The sequence below is a fragment of the Penaeus vannamei genome, chromosome 3 (genome assembly GCF_042767895.1).
Source record: "Penaeus vannamei isolate JL-2024 chromosome 3, ASM4276789v1, whole genome shotgun sequence".
NCBI classification, from domain to species: Eukaryota; Metazoa; Arthropoda; class Malacostraca; order Decapoda; family Penaeidae; genus Penaeus; species Penaeus vannamei.
In genome coordinates, this window is record NC_091551.1 from 53,077,602 (window position 1) to 53,080,101 (window position 2,500).

The window sequence follows — 2,500 nt, forward strand, 5'->3', positions numbered from 1 at the left end:
AACCCCAACAAAACCAAAACCCCAAAAACCCAAAAAAAAAAAAAAAAAAACCCCAACAAAAAAAACATGGACAAAAAAAAAAAAAAAAAAAAAAATGGCAAAAAAAAAAACAACATCCCCCAAAAATCGAAAAAATAAAAAAAAAAAAAACAAAAAATGAAACAACTCCCAAAAACAAAAAAAAAAAACCCCAAAAAACAAACAAAAATGCCCCCTAAAAAACCCCCCCCCCCAAAAAAAAAAAAAAAAAAAAAACAAAAAAAAAAAGAAAAAAATGAAACAACTGAAAAAAAAAAACAAAAAAAACAAAAACCCCCAAAAAAAAAAAATGCCCCAAAAAAAAAAAAAAAAATGAAAAATAACACAACAACAAAACACAAAAACAACTGACAAACAGCAAACAAAAAACAAAAAACAAACACAAAAAACTAAAACAAACAACAACAACAACAAAAAAAAAAAACCCCCAACCACCACCAAACCACACAACCAAACCCCCTCCCCAAAACCCACCCCCCCTCCCCCCAAAAAAAACCCATCCCCTCCCCCCCCCCCCCCTCCCCCCCCTCCCCAAAAACCCCCCCCCCCCCAAAAAACCCCCCCCAAAAAACCCCCCAAAACCCCCCTCCCCCCCCCCCTCCCCCCCACACCTACCCCCAAAACCCCCCCCCCAAAACCATCCAAAAACCCCAAAACCCTCCCCCCACACTCCAAAACCCCAAACCCACACTCCCCCTCAACACACACACACACACCAAACTACACACACCCCAACACACACACACACACACACAAACACACACACACACACACACACACACACACACACACAAACACACACACACACACACAAACCACCAAACACCCACACACACACCCCAAACACCCACACACACACCCAACACACATCCACACACACACACACACCACACACACACACACACACACACACACACACACACACACACCACAAACACAAAAAAAAAAAAAAAAAAAACATACCCCCCCCCCCCAAACACACACACACACACACACACACACACACAACAATAAAATTAAAAAAAAAAAAAAAAACCCCCCCCCCAAAAACCCGAACTATTTATTATTATTATTATTTTTAAATATATTGTATTATGTAGTATGTATGTATGTATGTATGTATGTATTATTATTATTATTATTATTATTATTTTTATTATTATTATTATTATTATTATTATTATATATTATATATATATACATATATATATAATATATACATATATATATATATATGTCTATATATATATGTATATATATATACATATATATATATATATATATATATATATATATATATATATATATATATATATATATATATATATATATATATACATACATGCATCCATACATAAAGAAAGAAACTATGTACACACACACACACATATACCGACACATATCTAGACCCACTCTTTCTCCCAACCGTTTCCCCTCCACACCCTCCTCTCCGACCCGGCCTCTCCGCTTCGCCTCTTCCCGCCTGACGCCTCCGACCCACACGAGCCACGCCCTCGCCCGCCCAGAGTCCCCGGTCACGCCAAGAAACCGCTTCGCACCGTTGCTCTGAGGCTAATTTTATTCAATTTTTCAGTGATTTGTATTACGTTTTTTTTTTTTTTTTGGTATTATTATTGTTATTCTTTTTATTATCATTATTAGTGTTATCATTAATGATATTAATGTTATAATTACTGTGATCATTATCTTTATCGTTCTCGTTGCTATTATCAGTACTATAGCCATTATTATTGTTACTAATGTTATTATCGTTATTATTTTTATACTGATAATAATTTTTGATAATTATTATTGTTGTTATGATATTTTTTATTAGTATTAGTACTGTATCACTGTTATAATTGTTAGTATCATTGTTATTATTATTGTAATAATTATTATGATAATTGTTGTTATCATTATCATTAGTCTTATCATTGTTGTTATTATTATTATTGTTATTATCATCATTACCATTATGATTATTATTGTTATAATTATTCTTATTATCGTTATTAATATGATCATTATCATTATTATTATCATTATTACTGTTTAGCGTTATTGTTGTTACTATTATTCCGATCATCCTCACTCTCTTCCTAATCACCCTCGCCTTCTCCATCTCTTCCTCCTGTTCTTCCTGTTGCTACTGCTTGTGAAGGAAAGTATCTTTTCTTCTTTTTATTTCATTTTTGTTGCATTCTCACACAACTTATTGTGCGAATTAGAAGGTTCAGGGTTCGGTGTTTTGGTCGAATCCTTTGAGCGGATCAGTTGTGATTCGCCAGCCAGGGTTCATTACGCTGCGAAGCCTCGGCTGTTGAGGTATGACAATTTTCGTTTATTTTGTTTTTATAGTTGTAGTGACAGTATCCTTTGGTATTATTATTGTTTGTTGTGTCAAGAAAATGAATTATCGCTCATGTAATGTTCTCTGATATTTTGTTTACTGAATAGG

General features: G+C 33.8%; 1 protein-coding gene and 1 long non-coding RNA gene across 2 annotated transcripts in view; one reads left to right on the top strand and one right to left on the bottom strand.

Moving 5' to 3' along the window:
• Positions 1-2,164, bottom strand: part of LOC113811599 (uncharacterized) — a 16,221-nt gene extending 14,057 nt beyond the window's left edge. Inside the window, exons 1-2 of the mRNA XM_070116701.1 lie at positions 2,150-2,164; positions 1,466-1,605 (exon numbers count right to left, since the gene is read on the bottom strand). Coding sequence (XP_069972802.1) covers positions 1,466-1,605; positions 2,150-2,164 — 155 coding nt within the window. The remainder of the gene's footprint in view (positions 1-1,465; positions 1,606-2,149) is intronic.
• Positions 2,165-2,324: 160 nt separating this feature from the next.
• Positions 2,325-2,500, top strand: part of LOC138859509 (uncharacterized) — a 7,649-nt gene continuing 7,473 nt past the window's right edge. The window contains exon 1 of the long non-coding RNA XR_011398182.1: positions 2,325-2,367. This is a non-coding gene — a long non-coding RNA (uncharacterized lncRNA). The remainder of the gene's footprint in view (positions 2,368-2,500) is intronic.